Below are 18,946 nucleotides of genomic sequence, written 5' to 3'. Positions count from 1 at the left end.
GTAGGCGATGGGGGCGGGGCCTACGAGGGTGTGTGAGGGGCAGGCGCGCGGGGCGGGGCGGGGCGGGCTGGAGCCCCGCCCCCAGGCTCTGCGGCGAGGCCCCGAGGCGCTGACGAGCGGAGGCCGGGCAGTCGTGCGGCGGCGATGGAGGGGTTGGCGGTGCGGCTGCTTCGCGGCAGCAGGCTGGTGAGTGCGTTCGGCGACTGGCGCCCTGCGGGCCCGGGCGACGGGGGCGCCCTGCTGAGGCCCGGCTCCTCAGACCTCTGCCCCGCGGGTGACCCCGAGCGGGCCTCCAGCGGAGCTGGGCTCTGCTGTCTGCATTTTTTTTTTTTTTTTTTTTTGGGAGGGCTGGGGGAGGCGGCTGGAGGCGAGAGGGCCGGGGCTCTGGTCCGGAGGCTTCTTTGCAAGCGCTGTGCGTGGGCTCGGAGCAGCACGGCGGCGAGCTGACCTTTGCAGGCCCCTGGGCCCGGGAGCCCCGGGTCCCTGGAGACGTCTGGCAGGGCTGTCACCTCCCGGACGCCCGAGCCCATGGCGCCCTGGCTGCAGGCCCCGGGCCCCTCCTCCCCGACCTCCCGCCAGCCAGGGAGTGGGCTCTGCCCGTCGGTGGTGGGGGGCTCCCGCGGCCCATCCGGCGCCGCCGCCTCGAACCCGCGCCGCGCGGGGCAGCCTTGCGCGGGGGCCGCCGTGGCCGCCTGCGCGTCCCCTGCTCCCCGGCCCTCCCTGGTCTCTGCCATCCGGCTGGGTCTCCCTGGCCGGGCCCAGCGCCTGCCCCTGTGTCTGCCCGGAGGAGTTCGGAGCGCTGGAGGCAGGACCCTACCTCTTTGGCCCGGAGGTAACTGGTGTCACCTGTTCTATGGGCCCGGCGTGTTCAGAAAATCGGTAAATCAGGTCAGCGTGTTGTTGCGAGGGAGCCGAAGTGAGTTCTTGCAGAGGCTGTGTAGTGCGGCTTTGGAATTGTTGGTGAATAGATCAGCAAAGGAAACTTCCCGAGTTTCACAGGTCGGCGTCCTGGAGCCGCGGGGATCGATCCCGCGCTGTGCGGCCGGCGCGCTCCCTTGCTTTCCACACCATCCTGACAAGTGCAGGACACGGGGTGACCGGAGCGAGCTCAAGTGAGCAGGAGGGTGGCAGTGTTCACCCCCCTGCCCTTTGCTTCCCCTCCCTCGGAGATGCGGGGGCCTCTTTCCCTTGGACTTGTTGGTTTTCTGGTGGCTCGTCATTGCGCTAGTCTCTGTCCCGCTGTCACAACGAAGTGACCAAAGGGAGGCTACTTTACAAGCAAGAGTTTTGTCTTGGCTCCTGGCTCTGGAGACCCGAGCTGCGGGGAACTCACCTGATGGCGGCATTCCTGCTGGCCGAGTCCCAGGAGCACACAGACCCACACACGTGTGCGTATGTGATGTGTGTCTCTGCCTCTTAACGAAACCACTAGGGCTTGGTCATGGGCTCTGCCCTGCTGACTGTAATCCCAATCATTTCCCAAAGGCCCAACCTCTGAATGCCGTTACTGGATGAATGTCCACCCTGCTAATACCACACAATAGTTTCTACTCTCTTAATATTGTACAATGGGGATTAAATTTCAACACATGAAGCCTTGGTGGATACTCAAACCATAGCACCATTCCTTTATGTTTTTTTTTTTAAGATTTTTTATTTATTTATTTGACAGGTAGAGTTACAGACAGTGAGAGGAAGAGACAAGAAAGGTCTTCCTTCTGTTGGTTCATTCCCCAAATGGCTGCAATGGCTGGAGCTGCGCCGATCCGAAGCCAGGAGCCAGGAGCTTCTTCTGGGTCTCCCATGCAAGTGCAGGAGCCCAAGCACTTGGGCCATCTTCTGCTGCTTTCAAAACAGGCCATAGCAGAGAGCTGGATAGGAAGTGGAGCAGCTGGGACTAGAACTGGCACCTATATGGGATGCCGGCGCTGCAGGTGGAGGATTAACCTACTGTGCCAGGGCGCCGGCCCCTCCTTTATGGTTTTTAAAGCTCTTATGTAATTAGCTGGCATAACTGAGTGAATGCTGACTGTAGTACATTGGTTGTGAATATAGGTTCTGCAGCCACTTCCTAGAAACATAACTGTGCGGGTTGCTTAACCCTCTTTGAATCTTAGTTTCCTGATATGGAAAATGGAAAAATAATACCTACTGCTTGGAGCCAGCATTTTGACACTTGATGGTTGCAACACTAACATCCCATATCAGAGTTGGAGTCTTGCCTGCCCCAATTCCAATCTAGCTCCCTGCTAATGTGCCTTGAGGTGACTCAAGTCCTTGGGTCCCTGCCATCCCCATGGGAGATCCAGGCTTCTGGCTTCAGCCTGGCCCACCCCCAGCCACTGTGGCAGTTTCGGGAGTGAACCATTGCATGGAAGACCTCTTTTTCTCTCTGTCACTCCCTTTCTTTCTCTGTCACTCTGCCTTTCAAATAAATAAAAATCTAAACAACAGAAATGGGGCCAACATTGTGACATAGCATATTAAGCTGCCACCTGCAACCTAGCATCCTATATGAGCATGCTTTCCAGTCCTGGCTGCTCCACTTCTAGTCCAGCTCCCTGCTAATGTGCCTAGGAAAGCAATAGAAGATGGGCCAAGTACTTAGGCCCCTGCACCCATATGGGAGACCCAGAAGAAGCTCCTGGCTTCAGCTTGGCCCAGCCTTGGCTATTGCGGCCATTTGGGGAATGAATCAGCAGGTGGAAGACCTCTCTCTCTCTCTCTCCCTTTCAAATAAATAAAATAAACCTTAAAAAAAAAAAAAAAAACTAAAGTGGGGTATGTGGTACTTCAATCACATCTTCAAATGGATATTCTAAATTTAGAATTAAGTAAACTGTTTAGAAGATTCAGAATCCTTTAACTGTTTAGAAATGGAGAAGGAAATATTGCATAATTTGCTGAACAGTAGTTCTCCCTACCCCGGTAATTGGGGGAGGGGATGTATTCCAAGACCCCCAGGGAATGCCTGAAGCCAGATAGTACTAAGCTCTCTCTATATACAGTTTTTTCTTATGCATCCATACCTATGACAAACTCTTGCCTTTTCACTTGTAGGGAGCACTTTAGAGCTTTTCTTCCGCAACCCTAAATTGCCAGCATCGGGACTCTTGCACGTTGAGAACCATTATTAAAGAAAATGCGGGTTACCTGAAGCATTAAGGTACAGCCGCAGTTTATCTGATTACCAGGATAGGCAACAGTGTGTTCTGTGCTAAAGATTCTATCAGCCCCGAGGATAAGCAGCATTAACAACAAATCCTCATTGTTCACCTAGTGCAGGCTTCTGAACAGACAATGCTACTTCCTTGAAAGGCCTCTGCCAAGCTCACACAACCAGAGGCTTTTGGATAAAGTGTTCTCAGTGTGATTGTGATGGGCCGTTTCTGCCAAATCCCAATCCTGGATTCAGTATTGTCCCTTAAACCTGTACAGCTGCCCATGTCTTTATATGATCCTCATGCAGTTGTAAGAAGAAAACCAGAGAGATCCTGCATACTCTTCATCCAGTTAACTCCAATGGTTAACACCTTTACCAAACAGTATCACAACCAGGAAGTTGACATGGTTATAATCTGCCAATCTTTTTCAGATAGCCCCAGTTTTGAGTGTATATTTGTGTGTATTCTGTGCAGTTTTTTTAAAAAAGATTTTGTTTATTTATTTGAGAGGTATAGTTACAGACAGTGAGAGGGAGAGACAGAGAGAAAGGTCTTCCTTCTGTTGGTTCACTCCCCAAATGGCCGCAATGGCCGGAGCTGCGCTGATCTGAAGCCAGGAGCCAGGTGCTTCTTCCTGGTCTCCCATGCGGGTGCAGGAGCCCAAGCACTTGGGCCATCTTCTACTGCTTTCAAAACAGGCCATGGCAGACAGCTGGATAGGAAGAGGAGCAGCTGGGAATAGAACCAGTGCCCATATGGTATGCCGGCACCGCAGGTGGAGGATTAACCTACTGCGCCACGGCGTGGTGGAATGAGAAGGCCATGCCAAGATGGCCGCTGGCAAGCAAATGTCAATTACTCAGAAATGGCTTCCAAACCCACCAGGCAACGGAGCCTGCCTGGCAGCAGGCTGTGATTGGGCATAAACCGCCCCTTGACCGCATTGGCTGCCTCGGCTACATAAGCTGCAGTACCAACTGAAATAGAGTTTGCCGGCTGCTCACCTCTGGCCCCCTTTGACCCGACTCGGGTCTGTGTGGTGACTCCGTGCCTCTTGCCCCCACTGCGCTCCTCCTCTCAGAACAAATCCATAGCAACAACACAGTAATTCTCTTTTTGCTAAATAGTAAGGGGCGGGGAATCTTGTCCTTTCCTTGTTAGGTTTAGTGGTTGGAGCATGGTAATTAAGTGACAAAAGACAAATTAGCAGTAGTAGGAGGTTTATTTGCTCTATCTATCTAGGGTTTATTAAATGATTAAAGTTAAAGGCTTATACAGTGTTCCCTCTTATCTGTGGTTTTGTTTTCCATGGTTTCAGCTACCTGCAGTCAACCATAGTCCAAAAATCTTAAGTGGAAAATTCCAGAAATAAACAATTCACAGGTTTGGGGGCAGGCATTTTGTGTGGTGATTAAGACATTGCTTGGGATGCCCACTTCCCATATCTGAGTGTCTGCGATCCAGACCTGACTCCACTTCCAATTCTAACTTCTTGTTCATGCGTACTCTGGGAAGCAGCAATGATAGCCCAGTATTTTGGTCCCTGCCACCCACGAGGGAGACCCGGGTTGGATTCCAGGCCCCTAGCTGTTGCAGGCATATGGGAAGTGACCCAGCAGATGGAAGATCTCTGCCTTTCAAATAAATAAAAATAAATTGCACACCATTCTGAGAAACACACCTTCCTGCTCCCACCCCCTGGACTTGGGTCACCCTTACCCAGCATATCCACATAGTATATCCTCTTGCCTGTCTGTCATTTAGTAGCTCTCTCCATTATCTGGTCAGCTGTCCTGGTGTCAGACAGGACCAGTGCTTCTGGTCAAGTAACCCTTATTTCGTTAAGTAGTGGTCCCGAAGCAAAGAATAGTGATGTGAAAGAGGCACCAGGGCGTAAACCACGTTGGGAAGGACATATCACCTCTGGTACCACCAGGCAATCCAGCAGGGCCTGCAAGGAAAACAGCTCCTGTGTGGGGTTTGCAGCCATCCTCGGGGTCAGGATATCTCCTACAGGTAAGGGGGCAGCTGGGGCTTGGGGGGGTGAGGAGGCATGGAAGACTACTGTTTACCTAATTTAGGGAAAAAGAGGAAGAAAGGACCATTTATGGGAAACACAGGTAGATTTCTTTAGGGAAAGACAGGTGGGTTTGGGAAGTCCAGGTGGTAAGAAAGTGTGATGATGTTTGCCTATATTAGCGTGAGCGGTTTTTTCCACCTTCAGGGCCATAAAACTCTCCCAAAGAGGGGATTTATGGCAGCCACATCTCCCAGAGGTTGCTGCTTTTAGTTGGGTAATGGAAACTCCTAGAAGAGTTTTTTTCTCTCCAATGTCTTCAACTTAAAAGAATCATTATGTCAACTCTGGGATGCCAAGCAGGCCCCCACACCATAGGAGGGTTGACTCATGAGGACAACTGGATTGTTTGCAGTTTCTGACTGTTGTGAACAAAGCTGCTATGAATATTTATGTGTAGGTTTTGAAGTTAAGTTTTTATTTGTCTCAGATAGATATATCCAAATGCACAACCACTTGATCATATATATGGTAATTACACAGTAGTAAGAAATGCTGAACTGCTTTTCAGAGTGGCTGCACCGTCAGCAGGGTATGAGATCCAGTTTCTCATCACCCTTCCCAGTATTTGATATCCATAGTTTTTTGCTGTAGCTGTTCTGACAGTGTATAAATATAGCTCACTGTGTTAATTGGCTTTGTAGATATTCTTTCATTTCCAGCAAGGGTAGAAAAAATATTCTGGCTAGTTGATAATTAAAAAGTCTTTCTTTTAGATGTTATACACATTCACTTGTGTTATAAAATAAAATTATTTCACCTTTCTTTCATCTGTAATATTGAATCAATGCAAGAGGACATAGTATTTTTTTAAAAAAAGTTTATTTTATTTATTTGAAAGGCAGAGTTATAGAGAGAGATTTACATCTATCTACTGGTTCACTCCTCAGATGTCCACATGGCCAGGCTGGGCCAGTATGAAACCAGTAGCCTAGACTCCATGTAAGTCTCTCACGTGGATGGCAGGGGTTCAAGGATTTGGGCTGTCTTCCACTGCCTTCCTAGGCTCAGTAACAGAGAGCTGGATGAGAAGTAGAACAGCCAGGACACAAACTGGCACCCACATTGGATACCAGCGTTGCAGATAGCAGCCAAACCGAAAGTGCCTGAGTGCCAGCACCAGGATGTGATTTTTTTTAAAGATTTATTTAGGCCGGCGCCACGGCTCAATAGGCTAATCCTCCGCCTGCGGCGCCGGCACACCAGGTTCTAGTCCTGGTCGGAGCGCCAGATTCTGTCCCGGTTGCCCCTCTTCCAGGCCAGCTCTCTGCTGTGGCCCGGGAGTGCAGTGGAGGATGGCCCAAGTGCTTGGGCCCTGCACCCCATGGGAGACCAGGAGAAGCACCTGGCTCCTGGCTTCGGATCAGCAAGATGTGCCAGCTGCAGCGGCCATTGGAGGGTGAACCAACAGCAAAAAGGAAGACCTTTCTCTCTGTCTCTCTCTCTCACTGTCCACTCTGCCTGTCAAAAAAAAAAAAAAGAAAGAAAAGAAAAGAAAAAAAAGATTTATTTACTTATTTGAAAGAGTTACAGAGAAGGAGAAATAGAGGAATCTTCCATCTGCTGGTTCACTTCCCAGATGGCTGCCACAGCCAGGCCTGGGCCAGACCAAAAGCAGGAGCTTGGAGCTTGATTTGGATCTCCCGTGGGGGAGACAGGAACACTTGGGCCGTCCTCTGCTGGTTTTCCCAGGCCCTTAACAGGGAGCAGGCAGCAGTTTTACCCGTAACGCCACAATACCGGCCAGGTTGTCGTATTTTTATATCATCAAAATATACTTCCCAAGGATAAGCATTCTAATATCCAGCTCTGGAATCTTAGCGTGAAATTTGCAGACCCTGAGTCATAAAAGAATTGAGAAAAAAATTAAATTTGTTCTTGGCATCCATTATCTTTTGCCAGTATAAAAATGCACATTAAATGTAAGAGATGAATAATAAAAGTACTAGAAATAGATGAGCAAGTTCCCTTGTTAGAATAAGAAAGGCCATTCTAATTAAAAGCTTGGATGCCCTCTCCTGAAGAAAGATTAATAATTTTGACAAAACAAAAGTAGATTTCAGCTTGGCAAAACAAAACTATAAGGAAAATAAAAAAGACAAATGACAAACTGGCCAAAAGAAATTGCAATTCCTGTCAGCAAAGAGCTAATTTATTTCATTTATATAGCTTCTGGAAATCAATAGGAAAGAAAAAAAATTTAATAGGAAAATAGTCACAGGACATGAATAAACAGTAAGCAAAAGGTTCAAGTGATCTTTCAACATGGGAAAAGGTGCTTAAAATCCTGAGAGATGTACAGACATATCACCTATGATATTTGTGCAGAAACCCCAAAATTGGCCAGCATGGTGTTCTGGCAAGGCTTGGGGGAAATACTAACAAGTCACCAAAGAGACATGGAAATCGTAGAAAACATGGGCAGTCAGTAGCTACAGGCAGAAGCACTAACGTCACACCGGGCCTCCTAAGACACAAAGCTTGTCCTGCCTCCTGTCCATCTGGGTTGTCAGGTAGCTCACAGCCCCTGCACTGCCACCGCCATTTCTCTACCCTGGGAGATACTCATGTGAACACTTCTGTGCCATTTTGACAGTTGTAGATTCTGTGTAACCACCACAATCAAGATGTCTCCAAAATCTCTCTTGTTTTAACGTGATTTATCATGTTTTTGAAAGGACTTCTGTTCTACCAGCTCCATCTCACGTTCTCCCACCAGTCTCACAAACTGTGACCTCTATTAGCTTTCTGTAGTAAATCCTGAAGTGCAGGCTGGTTAGCAAAAGCTGCCACATTGACGACGCGAAAATATCAGAGGCGAGAGGGATTTTTTTTTTTTTTTTTTTTTTTTTTGACAGGCAGAGTTAGTGAGAGAGAGACATAGAGAGAAAGGTCTTCCTTCTGTTGGTTCACTCCCCAAATGGCCACAACGGCCGGCGCGCTGCGCCGATCCAAAGCCAGGAGCCAGGTGCTTCCTCCTGGTCTCCCATGAGGGTGCAGGGCCCAAGGACCTGGGCCATCCTCCACTGCCCTCCCGGGCCGCAGCAGAGAGCTGGACTGGAAAGAGGGGCAACCAGGACAGAATCCGGCGCCCCAACCGGGACTAGAACCCGAAGTGTCGGCGCCGCAGTCGGAGGATTAGCTAAGTGGCGCCGGCCCAACGAGGGGGATTTTTGATGAAGACAGGCCAGGTGAGCACCTGAGGGGCGGTGGGCCTGAGCAGAGTGAGGATGACGGCTCTCTACAAGCACTTAGGTGGGTGTAGGAGAAGATTCCGGAGCCTGACTAAAGGTTGGCCAAGCAAAGAATCTTTGTCAGTAAGCCACAGACTCCAGCCCACGCTGTACATTAGGATCACCTGGGGGAGCTTTGTAGCAACAAGGAAGTCCAGGCCCAAGTCTCTTGAATAATAATCCAAACAGCAGAGCTAAGAGAACTCTTTTTTGTTTTAAGCTCCTCAGATGACAGGGGTATACATCCAGAAATGATAACCCCTCATGTAATCCCCAGGGGCACTTATTTCACGAACACTAACAGTGCTTAGTAAATGTTCCCAGCATAAACCAGTTTCTTTAATTACGTGTAACTCTTCAGCAGTTAGTTTCTTAAGAAATCCATAAATTGTTCTGTAGTATCATGCTGAGTACAGTACCTAAAACCTACTTCTAGCATTTTAAAACCGAGTTCACTTTGAAATCCCAAAGCATACATGTTTCTGGCAATTAAACATACTTTTAAAAATCAATTTGAAAGATATCTGTATAATTTCCAGAAAAGTATAGGAACTGATATAACTGGCATCCATATTTACACACCTTATTTTTGCTACAGATTTTTTTAACCACAATCCTGAAGCTGCTGTGAATGCTTTTTGTTCATTCATTTTTTAAGACTTATACTACAACTGTGTGTACGCGTTAGAAAATATACTATCATTTGGTGTAGTTTTAGTTGACATAAATACTACTGTTCTGAACAAGGAAGACCTTTTGCAAATTGCTTTCTTTATTATTTTGTTTTGAAGATTCATTTTTATTGGTACATGTAGTTCCCTAGTTCACTGTAACTGCGTAAAATACTCTGTGGAATCAATATACCACAACGTACGCATCCCTTTGTTGATAGACAATTGGATTTGGAATGTGTTACCTTTACAGACATCACGGCATCCTTTGCATGTGTCTTTGTGTGCGTGTGAATTCAAGTAGCATTGCTGGTCCTTAGTGTAAATTGACAGTCCATCTTGTGCTCCTATAACAGAATACCCTAGTATGGGTAATTGTAAAGAACCAAAATTTGTTTCTCATGTTCTGGATGCTGGAAAGTTCGAGTTCAAGGCGCTGGTGGACGTGGTGTCTGGTGAGGGCTTGAGGATTGCCGTATGCTCACATGGCAGACCCCAAGAGGGCAAGCAAACTGAATGTTTCCTGAAGCCTCTTCTATAAGGGCATTCATCCCATTCTTGAGGGGGGAGCGCTCCGGGCTTAATCACCTCTTAGAGGCTCTCTCTCTTCATGCTGTTACATTAACCATTAAGTGTCCACACCTGACTGGAGGGTACACATTCAAACCGTAGCATTTGTCTCCATCGTTACCGTCAGTCATGTGTACACTCAAACTCTGGACTATAAGAGAGTCTCCTCTCCCCTGTCCCTTTCCTAACCCATATGAGTTAAGCCGTAGCAGCAAAGCCACAGCCTGAGAAAGACTGAGCTGGAAAGAATGGGAGGAAAGCAAGAGCGAAGCAAAGTCATGGGATTTGGGAATAAGAGCGTTTGGAGGTAGGAGGATGTGCTGGACCGAAGGAAAGCTGCCCAGGGCAAGTCAGCCGAAGCCTGGAAAGCACAGAGATGCCTGCTGGCGGTACTGGGAGAGAGAGTGCTAACGGTGAGGGGAAAGTCGTCTTGGGTGGGCTGAGGAGTGGATGAGGGGATGAAGGTGCAGGTACAGCAGGTAAGACCACTCTTAGGCGGGGTCTGGCTGCAGAGGGAAGGAGGGGAAAGGTGGCAGCTGGAGGCGGAAGCGAGGTGAGAGATGGTTCGCCCAGCAGAGTCAGAGCTTATGAGAAGCCTGAGGGAGAAAAGGACAATGCTGAGAGAGCAGCAGTGGTGGCTGCAGTCACCAGGGCAGAGGGGAACGATGGGTGCAAATTCACGATGATTCACGGCTTCGGTGCAAAAAGGTTGAGGTGTTCTATTTGTTGGTGCTTGTTTTCCCTTTACAGGAGAGGCCATCCCTGGCAGTGAGGGATGGGCGTTTAGGAGAATATGGGGCCATCCCTGGCAGTGAGGGATGGGCGTGTAGGAGAATATGGGGCCATCCCTGGCAGTGAGGGATGGGCGTTTAGGAGAATATGGGGCCATCCCTGGCAGTTAGGGATGGGCGTTTAGGAGAATATGGGGTTTGAGGTGATCGTTTCAGAGCGTGGGAAAGGGACAGACTACGGAACTCGAATGCCAGACATCTGCGCACCAGGTTGGGTCAGCGGCTGTGAATCTGTAGTTGTGCAAGACTCGCTCTGTGTGAGGTCACGGTGATGACTGAATGACGGTTACTCTCATGTAAGGTGCTGACCATCAGGGAAGCTAGGTGAGGGGTCCGTGGGAATTCCTGTTACTTTTACAACTCTTCTGTAAGGTGAATATCTCAGCATAAAAAATTCAAAAGAAGAAACCTGGCTAAGACTGTTTGGGATACTGTGATATGAATGCTTGGGAGGAGCACCCACGGAACCCAAGTGGATCTGGCAGTAATGGAAGCAGGGAGTCTGAGGGGGAGACAGGAACTGGAGGCTTGAAGGTGCGGGAAAACTGGTAGTGTCTGCAACAAGTGAATGACGCTTCAGTGGGCAAACCAGGCATGTGTCCTGAGGAAGAGCCATCTGATGCAGACTTGGCTACGGAGGAATGACTTGGGGTGGATGACCCGTCGAACCGTATGGCCCTGGAGAAAGTCACTGGAGCGGAGGGTCCAAGCCCGGTGTTGCCTGAGCTGCTCTCCTGGACTCTGAACTCCGCTGGGAACTGGGGAAGGTGTTTGTGAGCGAGGTCCAGTAAATACTGGACAGGAGGAACTGGCAGGAGGGCAGGAGAGCCAGCCACCAAGTGTGGGGAAGGGTGTGACTGAAAGCCGGCCTGAGCCTCCAGGGAAATGGGATGTTTTTGAAGCTTCACTGTGGAGTCAGGAGTCAATGGACCCTAGTTCCTCACTCTCAGCAGGTTTATTGAGAAAGAGGAAACAGTTTGTACTCAGGAGAACCTCGGGGAAAGTATGAACTCTGAGGAAAGCAAAGTTGGCGTTCAGGAAAGGGGAAGCCATGTTCTAAGATGTTGAGGAGGAGGGAGCCTTGGGCTGGGTTCTGTGATGATGAGCGTCCTGACCAGCAATCAGCAGCCGGGATACGCAGGAGCTTCTGGAACCATCTCAGAGGAAAGCGCGGGAGGACACAGCTGGGTGGGAAGCAGTGACTAGGGAGTCAGGGTGAGGCGCTGTTCTTGCGGGGCAGCGCGAGGGCTCTGATGCATCTCCCTTAGCCTTTCAGACTGGGAAAGCCTCAGATAGGAAGCACCTGACGAATATTTGGACCAAGAACCTGGCACATAATGTAGAAGGGGTGATAACCAAAGTAGTGGCTACACTTAATGAGTTTAGCAAAAGATTTACTAGAACATTCTGCAGTCCGGGGTTCTTAAGTTTGTGCCATAAATGAAGTATATACAGACATGAAGTTTATAGACCTTTTCTCAAAATGTTTAAAATGCATAAAGTATAGAGACTCATGAAGAAAATCAATAATAAAATAGCGATAAAGTGTTTTTCATATTGTGATGCAGTGTTATGTGCTTCTTACTCAAATAAGATCTGGCAGTGGTTCTGGTCACTGCTATAATTTTGAAGTAGTGATGAGCACAAACAATATTTGAAGATATTCACACCAACTCAGTGTGCTTTAAAAATATCTGTGATCTCTTTTTGTGACAGAGTTACAGATACTGCTCATTCTACTGTAACTTATTGCCCACCTTTATAATCAAAAGGAATTTTAGCAAGAAGTTAATGAAGTAGAGATGTCATTTCCTCCTGTCGAGGTTCATGGACTTGATTGTTCTGTTCACAGGGCTGTGTGGGCCTCAGGTTTAACCACTGGCACTTCTGAGTTTAGCAGAACTCTGGTCAGTGTGTAGGAAACAGATCAGACTTGAGCTCTGAAAAGTATTTGGCAAGGCATAAATAACCATTATTCCATTCAAGAAGCAATTGCTGCTCTGTACAAAAAAATGTGATGATGTGGTGCAATGGGTTATAACTGTGGGAAATCATTTTGATGGCGTGGACAGCACCGGAGAGCAGGCGATGTTAGAAAATCAGCATCGATACCAGGGCTGCACAGTTAAAGGCAAGGAAGACCAAGCTTCCGTGATTAAAAAAACCAGCACGGCAAGTGAAAGCTCTTCCTGCCAAAAGGTAATACCTCAGTGCTTTGGCTAGGACTGGATTCCATTCAGCACTTAGCGTCTATTAGCTGTGTTTTACCAGGAGCCTTCTCATTAATCTCACCCTGCGACTGTGCACCATTTTCAAAAGTTCATTTGCCTCTGCTGTCTGTGACTCTAAAATAGTGGCTGTGTGTAGAACGCTCCTGTGCTTTGTCATGCCTTGTCATGGGCTCACGGTGGCGTCAGCGGGAAAAGCAGGTCTCATTGGAAGAGCTGCTGGCTTCTGAAGTGTCTCAGCAGTGGGCTTTCTTAAAAAGATAATCTCGGGTATCAAGGTGATGTATTGACTGAGATTCACAGAGAGTTCTGTAGTGGGCTTCATTAATGATGAAAACAGTCTCTGCCAGAAATAAGAAATGTGGGCCGTGTGGCGCCGATTGGAAACAAGGCAGCTTCCTGAGCGTGTTGTGAGAAGACTAGTTGGCTCCCTCTTTGACATCATCCGTGACAACCCCCAGCGCTGTGCAAGGTGGTCCCCCATACTTGCCTCTCCTCCTTCTCCCCAGCTGCTACCACTCCCTCTGCTCAGCCTTCCTCCCCGCTTTGAGCCCCTGTGCGCTCCAGCTCTTACCTGCCCTCCCCTAATGCTGCTTTGTCATTCTTCCTGGCTCAGTGGACCTCATGTGTCTCCCTTCCCCCTTTCTAGTCCAGAGTATTCCTGTCCTACTCTTAAAGGGTGAAAGGTGTTCCCTACAGCCTTGCCCTGAATTATCTAATCCTGAAAACAAACAAAAAATGTACTGACGCCTACAGTTTTCTTCCGGCTGTCCAGTGTCCTTTTTCTGAAGAGTTATGCCTGCTCCTAGGCACATGCTGCAAAGATGGGTTGATATGCAGCAAAGATGAACAGCTATTGTTTCTTTCTTCTCTTTTTCTCAGCTTTCCAGTGTATGATCTAAACTATTGGGAAAACACATGTCAGTGTGTTACCCACATTTGTTAAAGGATTTGGGACACACTGTTAGCAACAAATAAGAGCTGACAGTGTGACCCTGTTATTACTACTGTGTCTCTTATGATCATTGCTGGTTCTTAGAAGTTGTAATCGAGATAGTCAGTAACATTGATTGAGCCCGGGGCCAGCACTGTGGCTCACTTGGTTAATCCTCTGCTTGCAGTACCGGCATCCCATATGGGCGCCGGGTTCTAGTCCCAGTTGCTCCTCTTCCAGTCTAGCTCTCTCTTGTGGCCCGGGGAGGGGGGGGGGGGGGAGGGGCAGTGGAGGATGGCCCAAGTGCTTGGGCCTCTGCACCCGCATGGGAGACCCGGAAGAAGCACCTGGCTCCTGGCTTTGGATTGGTGTAGCTCTGGCCTTAGCGGCCATTTGGGGAGTGAACCAACAGAAGGAAGACCTTTCTCTCTGTCTCTCTCTCTCACTGTCTATAACGCTACCTGTCAAAAAAAAAAAAAAAAAAAAGAAAGATTGATTGATTGAGCCCTTGTTATTTGGTAGGTACTATGCTAAACTCTTTATATTATTATATTATTTATATTATATATTATATTATATATACTCTATATATTATTATTGTTTCAATAATCCTCAAAAAAACTCCAAGAGGTTTTATTATCTGCCTTTTACAGGTTAGGAAACATTCTGGGAGGTTTAAATGAGAGGTTAAAAGTCACTTGCCAGGGCCGGCACGGTGCCATAGCGGGTAAAGCTGCTGCCTGCAGTGCCGGCATCCTATATGGGTGCTGGTTTGAGTCCTGGCTGCTCCACTTCTGATCCAGATCTCTGCTATGGCCTGGGAAAGTAGAAAATGGCCCAAGTCCTTGGGTCCCTGCACCCGCGTGGAAGACCCAGAAGAAGCTCCTGGCTCCTGGCTTCAGATTGGCCCAGCTTTGGCTGTTGCAGCCATATGGAGAGTGAACCAGTGGATGGAAGACTTTCTCACTCTCTCTGCCTCTCTGTAGATCTGCCTTTCAAATAAATAAATCTTTAAAAAGGAGGAAAAAAAATATGAAAGAAAGAAAAGAAAGAGCTGAGACTGGAACCCAGGCACTCTGATGTGGGATGTGGCAACCTAAGCAGTGTCTTTAAAAAAAAAAAAAAAAAATCTCTTGCCCAAGATCACACAGCCATTAAATATCAGAGCTAGAATTTGAAATTACTTCTTCCAGACTCCAGAGTCCATTTTTCTTCAACCCTGTACTGCACTATCTCACTAGTGAGAGACTAAAAAAACAAAGCAAAAAACAAAGCCATTCATGGAAACCACAGAAGTTCAGCCTCTGGGGCCACCAAGGGCAGGGCACTAGCCCTGCTCCCCTGTGCTGCCTGTGTGCCCTCGGGAGAGGAAGTTCATGATGGGGGTCAATTGTAGACGGGACCAGTGTTATATTCTGGTTTCTCCAGCTAAGAAGTCAATGAAGTATAAAATACACTTTTAAAAGGATTTTATTTTTATTTGTTTGAGAGGTAGATTTACAGACAGTGAAAAGGAAAGACAGAGAGAGAGATCTTCCATTTGCTGGTTCACTCCTCAAATGGCCGCACTGGCTGGAGCTGAGCTGATTGACCCGAAGCCATTAACCAGGAGCCGGGATCTTCTTCCAGGTCTCCTACACAGGTGCAGGGGCCCAAGGACTTGGGCCATTTTCTACTGCTTTCTCAGGCCATAGCAGAGAGCTGGATCAGAAGAGGAGCAGCTGGGACTAGAACCTGTGTCCATGTGGGAGGCTGGCACCACAGATGGGGGATTAACCTACTGCACCACAGCACTGGCCCCTAAAATACATTTGGAGAGTGAGTTCCATCTAGAAAGTTCTGTTTCCTGGCAAAAGTTAATTATCTGGGAAATTTATTTATTTAGAACAACTCATTGCTAAATATAAGGATATATATATATACATATATATATGTGTGTATATATACATATACATATATATGTGTGTGTGTGTATATATATATATATATATATAAACTAATTTGTGTTCAAAAGGCAGTGAGTTTAAATGTGCTAGGTTAAGGTCTCTAGTTTTGGTGTTAGGTCATCCCTCAGTATCCTTGGGGGACTGGTTCCCTGACCCCCCTCAAATACCAAAGCTTACAGATGCTCAATTCCCTGATGTAAAAAGGTATATTATTTGTTTAACCCATGTACATCCTACTAGGTACTTTCAGTGGTCTTCAGACTTATCCTAACACAATGTAAATGCTGCGAGGTTGCTGTTCTGAGAACAATGACAGGAATAATGTTCACTGCAGACTCTTTGTTTTTCCACTATTTTTGATCTGTGATTGGCTGAGTCCACAGACGGGGCACCTGTGGGTACTGAGGGCCGCCTGCGTGAGGACAGATTATGAAGTCATTCCCAACGCCACTGACACTCTCTGCTCTTAATGTGTGTTCCTTCTTGAATGGGCTGTTCCCGCAGCTGAGAAGAAACTTCCCAAGTTGCCTGTCTTCTTGGAAAATCCCGCCTCATGTCCTCAAGTCCTCCCAGTCAGAAGCTCTGCTTGATACGACACATAATGGACTACCCTTTGCTCCACTGCAAACATTTACAGAAGAAGAAATGATGATCAGGAGCTCAGGTGTGTGACTTTCTCACCTCATCCTGTTATCCTCTGGCGATAGGACCTCTTTTGACATGATTCGGGAGGTTTGCTCAGCTCAGGTTGCCAATGGAGGGGCTTCTGGTGTAAAAAAAGTTTTTGAAAAAAAAGTAATAGATATCTAAGATTTTAAAAACAGCAGCAGAACAAAAGACTGTGGTTAAAAGATAAGTCTTTGCCACTCCTGTTCTCTGGCTCCCTACTTTTCAGAAGCCATCTTGTTAGCAGTTTCTCATGTAGACTTGCAGAGTTAGAAGTGCATGTATGGGGCAGGTGTCATGGCATAGCAAGTAAATCTGCTACCTGCTGCCCTGGCATCCCATATGGGCACCAGTTCGAGTCCTGGCTGCTCCACTTCTGATCCAGCTCCCTGCTAATGTGCCTGAGCAAGCAGCAGAAGATAGCTCAAGTCTTTGAAACCCTGCCCCCATGGTCAGGGACCCAGAGGAAGCTCCTGGATCCTGGCTTTGGACCAGTCCAGCTCTGGCCATTGTGGCCATATGGGTAGTGAATCAGCAGATGGAAGATCTCTCTCTCTCTCTCTCGCTCTCTCTCTCTGTCTCCCTCCCTTTTCCTCCAGACACCCCATAAACTCTGCCTTTCAAGTAAATAAGTAAACCTTTAAAAAAAAAAGTCCATGTATTTTCCACTTTTTTTAGATAGTGGGGTTTTCATGCTCTAAATGGAATTTAAGATGTACCTTTATCTGTGAAATGCCTGTGGTGGGAACTGGGTGTCTGAATCAAGACGCAGAAATTGTTTGCCATTATACCTTTCATCAGTTTACCTTCATTTATTTATGTGAATGGATTTGTGTGTGTGTGTGTGATTCAGATATACCTGAGACTCTGTGGCACCATATCAGAACTGTGGTTCCTAGGGCCTATGAGTAGTGAATGTACTAGTTCTCTTTTGCTGTGTAACAAAGTACACAAAGTTGGTGGGTTAAAACAATATTTAGTAGTTCCCAGTTCTGTAGGTTCGAAGTCCAGGAGTTCAGGGTCTCACGGGGCTGACCTCAGTGTGTCAGCCAGGCAGTGTTTCCACCCGGAGCTGAGTCCTCACACAGTGGTGTTAGGATTCAGTCCCTCACAGCTATAGGCCTGAGGTCTGATTGCGTCTTAGCTGCTGTCAGCCTGGGTTGCTCTTAGCCTCTCACGGCCTCTTTTTGCTGCCACATGGTACCCTCCATGTTCAAAGTCAACAGTAACTCCCTCACATCAGTTCCCTCTTATGCTTAAAATCTGTCTCATCGGGAGAAGCCTCGCGCTTTCTAAGGGCTCACCTATTGAGGCCAGGCCCACCACAGCCATCTGCCTGTTTTCAGGTCGGCTGACTTGGGGCCTTAATGTTACCTGTAAAACTCTTCACAGTAGCACTTAGGTTTGTGTCTGAATAATCAAAGACACGACGTGTACCTCGGGGCTAGGAATCTGGAGACCATCTTAGAATTCTGCCTGCCACAGTAAGTAAATTTCTTTTTCTTTATTCCCCTCAGCTTCTAGTATGATCACTGAGGGAGGCGAGTTTCAAATAGTAGGGGAGAAACAGGGTAAGAGGTCAAATGTTGTATATAAGTCAAGAGAATTTGCGTTCAGTACCTTGATTCTCCACCCTTGATCACTCGTGTATTTAGCACCGAGCTTGTCTGCCCACAGAAGCAACAAAGCTAGGTAGGAAACACACCACGATTTTCAAAGGACTTGAAGTCCACTGGCAAAGACAGTCAAGTGAAACAGAGATTTCAAGACCCTAGGATAAATGTCATTGAAAAAAGTAGAGAGCATTTAGGGAGTGGAGCAGAGAGCACCTCAAATTTACCAGGAGTGGCAGGAAGTAGGGTAGGAAAACAGTCAGCAGAAGCTTCTAGAGAGCACAGTGCATAAGCTGAACCTGGAAACATGAAGGGAAGTTTGCCCACTGGACAAGGGAGGGCAGGGAGGAGTAGACAGAGGGAAGACTTGTGTAGAAACGAGGGAATGTGGACGAGCAAGCCGACACGCGGTGAACACGGTGAACTCCAGCTCAGCCTGGTTGTCTCCTCTGCCCACCGCAGCACTTGGTGTTATGAGGGCAGTAAAGTTAACAAGGCATTTTCATGCCAGTGAATTCCAGATGTGTGGAGGACGTAAGCATAAAAAATGAAACCTAAAAGGTTTGGAAACATGGTTTTCAACTGGTAGCAAGACATTTTTGGTTGTCACAAATCAGGGGCTGGGGGTGCTGCTGGCATCTGGCAGGTAGAGGCCAAGGATGCTGCTAAATAGGCTAGGTGTGTAGAACAGCCCCCTTAAACACCTGCCCCCAAACGTCCCCGGTGCCAGGGTGGAGAAACACCGTCTGTGTGACAGCGCTGGTATTAAAGGGACCGCGTGAGACAGGATCGGCTGGCGTACAAGGAGAAGTAGGAGAGGAGAAACAAGGCACAGTTAACTGTATTTGGTGATTCCTTTGTGTAAATATATACATGCACACATATAATGTATGCGTCTATTTAGGTAGACATTGATTTTCAAAGAAAATTTTCAGAAAAAATGCATAATAAAATTAGGTACCTTCAGGGAGAGAAACTGGGGCCAGTATAGGAAGCAAGGGTTTCATTTTCCATTTTATGCTTTCTACATTGTTTTTATTTTTTGAACCATAT

The 18,946-nt window shown here is 47.5% G+C and overlaps 1 protein-coding gene across 1 annotated transcript in view; it reads left to right on the top strand.

Annotated features, from left to right (window-relative positions):
- Window positions 1–87: 87 nt before the first annotated feature.
- ACADSB (acyl-CoA dehydrogenase short/branched chain) overlaps window positions 88–18,946 on the top strand; it is a 38,758-nt gene continuing 19,899 nt past the window's right edge. The window contains exons 1-2 of the mRNA XM_062213946.1: window positions 88–186; window positions 16,119–16,278. Coding sequence (XP_062069930.1) covers window positions 145–186; window positions 16,119–16,278 — 202 coding nt within the window. The 5' untranslated portion in view covers window positions 88–144. The remainder of the gene's footprint in view (window positions 187–16,118; window positions 16,279–18,946) is intronic.

The sequence above is a fragment of the Lepus europaeus genome, chromosome 17, assembly GCF_033115175.1.
Source record: "Lepus europaeus isolate LE1 chromosome 17, mLepTim1.pri, whole genome shotgun sequence".
NCBI lineage: Eukaryota > Metazoa > Chordata > Mammalia > Lagomorpha > Leporidae > Lepus > Lepus europaeus.
This window is presented reverse-complemented; position numbering and strand designations above follow the sequence as displayed.